The sequence below is a fragment of the Sinocyclocheilus rhinocerous genome, unplaced genomic scaffold (assembly GCF_001515625.1).
Source record: "Sinocyclocheilus rhinocerous isolate Xijiao unplaced genomic scaffold, SAMN03320098_v1.1 scaffold2210, whole genome shotgun sequence".
In the NCBI taxonomy this organism is placed as follows: Eukaryota; Metazoa; Chordata; class Actinopteri; order Cypriniformes; family Cyprinidae; genus Sinocyclocheilus; species Sinocyclocheilus rhinocerous.
In genome coordinates, this window is record NW_015630048.1 from 6,402 (window position 1) to 8,846 (window position 2,445).

At 34.3% G+C, this 2,445-nt stretch overlaps 1 protein-coding gene across 1 annotated transcript in view; it reads right to left on the bottom strand.

Moving 5' to 3' along the window:
* Window positions 1-127: 127 nt before the first annotated feature.
* LOC107739907 (olfactory receptor 4E1-like) overlaps window positions 128-2,445 on the bottom strand; it is a 19,445-nt gene continuing 17,127 nt past the window's right edge. The window contains 1 exon segment of the mRNA XM_016552150.1: window positions 128-147. Within this exon segment, the coding sequence (XP_016407636.1) occupies window positions 128-147 (20 nt within the window).

A 2,445-nucleotide genomic window follows, 5' to 3' on the forward strand; every position in this document is an offset into this window, starting at 1 on the left:
CACGTCCCCCGCGTAATCTACGCCCCTGTGTGAATGTCAGGTTGTCCATTAGTTGCTCTACAAAAAAACCTGTAAACAGTATCCAACAGACCTGTCAACGTCATTAATAGCATAAATTAATTGTACATTATATGATATTTAAAAAAACTGTATAATATCATTACAAAAAAATATGTAAAACATTGCTCTAAGCAGTAAAATCTAACTATAACATCACATTTGTTAACATTTTCTACGCTTGTTTTCCATTTAATGTCTGTAAAAGTGTAAGTAAGATTGAAGTCTGTATTTTTTGTAAATTAGACACATTATTTGTCTGTTTGTTTTTCAGTCTATATTAATTGGCACACATTTAAATAAAAATCAGTTATAATAACACAATCACTACATAGTAAATTAAACCAAAGAACCTGGACTCTGTTGTAGCTAAAGTAAAGTAATACCTTGAAGAAGTATTGCTACGTTTTGTCAAGATGGTTGACAGATCGCTTCAAGTTGTCAAGTTAACTGATTAGCAGCCTATTCTATCAGTATTCAAGGATACATAAATTTAAAATTATCTCTCAAGCTCGCCGCCGCTCACTCAAGCCCGCCGTGTGTGATGCTGTGTGTTTCGTTGTGAAAGCGAAACTACTTTGTTTGGCCTTCCAAAAGAGGACACGACTAGAAATCAGTGGTTAAGCTGTATTTACAACACTGTTCCAGAACAGTTCAACCCAAATATTCAGATGTGTGCAGCACATTTTATGGAGGACCGTTTCCTGATCCAGGTAGAGTAGACTACAATGCCGGCTGTTCTGACTCACAGACTGTAAGTACGTTTTCATTTGAAGGATTTGCCACTGACGATTCAAACGCGAGTTTTTTGGGCAGTGTAGAGTAGGGCTTGTTGTTTGTCATTTCTCCGATCACAAATGCAGACATGGTTTTATGTTTACGCACGCGATGCAATGCACTGCGTAAAAAGACAGTATAAGTCATTATAATCCGTAATTATGTCCCCACTGGATGCAACAAATGCCTCGTTTATAATGGGTAAATGCCTCGTCGCTCCACCACAGTATGGTAAGGGGCGTAACATTTCCGTCACATGCTTGAGGTATTCGGCCAATCACAATACACTGGACAGCTGGCCAATCACAGCACACCTCGCTTTTCAGACCGATGAGCTTTGTAAAAAATCGACATGTTTCAGAAAGGCAGGGCATAGAGGAGAAACAATAATGTACAGTATGTGGAAAATAATGTGTTTTTTGAACCTTAAACCGCATAAACACATTTAATTACACCAAATACACAAAATAATGTTCTTTTTAGCAACATCATATGACCCCTTTAAATATGCTGTATAAATAAATGAAGTTAAAGTTGAAGTTGTGAACAATGCTCTCTTATAATTGTGGCATCACCGTTTAGTGATGTCATTGAATGTTCTGGGAAAACTTAAAGGGTTAGTTCACCCAAAAATTCTGTCATTAATTACTCACCCTCATGTCGTTTCAAACCCGTAAGACCTTCGTTCATCTTCGGAACACAAATTAAGATATTTTTGATAGAATCTGAGAACTGTCTGACCCTGCAAAGACAGCAACTCAACTGAAAAGTTCCCAAGTCCAGAAACGTAGCAAGGAGATTGGTAACATAATCCATGTGACATCAGTGGTTCATCCGCAATTATACAAAGCTACGAGAATACTTTTTGTGCGCAAAAGACCCCCCAAAAATATATATATATATATACATATATATTACATTTCAGACATTCCTTATAATTAATTTATTTCAGATTAACTTTATTTCTGTACCAAAGTTTTATAAACTTTTGTCTTATTTCTTTGGTTTGTAAACCATATACTACAGGATTTAGTCGAAAAACAACAAAAAAAACAAACACTTTATTCAACAAATCGTCTCCTCCGCATCACCCTGGTGCCATTTTAGAGAATATTCGCTGGACGTAAACAATGTATGCTATTCTGTGTCAGCTGCGTCACACGGATACGCTGTTTCTATTCAGATCAAATCACAACAGCGTAGGAAACAGATCTGGTGTGACGCAGCTAGCTGTCAAAAAAAAGTCAAAATAGACAATATTTTTTTTGTGTGTTTCTTATACATCATTTGAATTAAACATTTTTATACAAGTTCATATGTAGTACATTACTGGAATTAAATTGGCTAAATGTTGAAACATATCTGACAGAACAAGAGAGGGAAAAATGCATAAAAAAAGTTAATCAGTGTGTTGCGACTAAATTACATTTCATGAATATTTTAAAACAAGGTTGTGATTATTTTGTCAAGAAAAGTATGGACTAAATTATTTTAATTAATTAATTAATTTTAATTAATTGTAATTATCTAAATATTTTTACAGTAGCACTAGTGATATTTGTTTTTTTTTATGCAGAGAATATATATATATATATATATATATATACATAT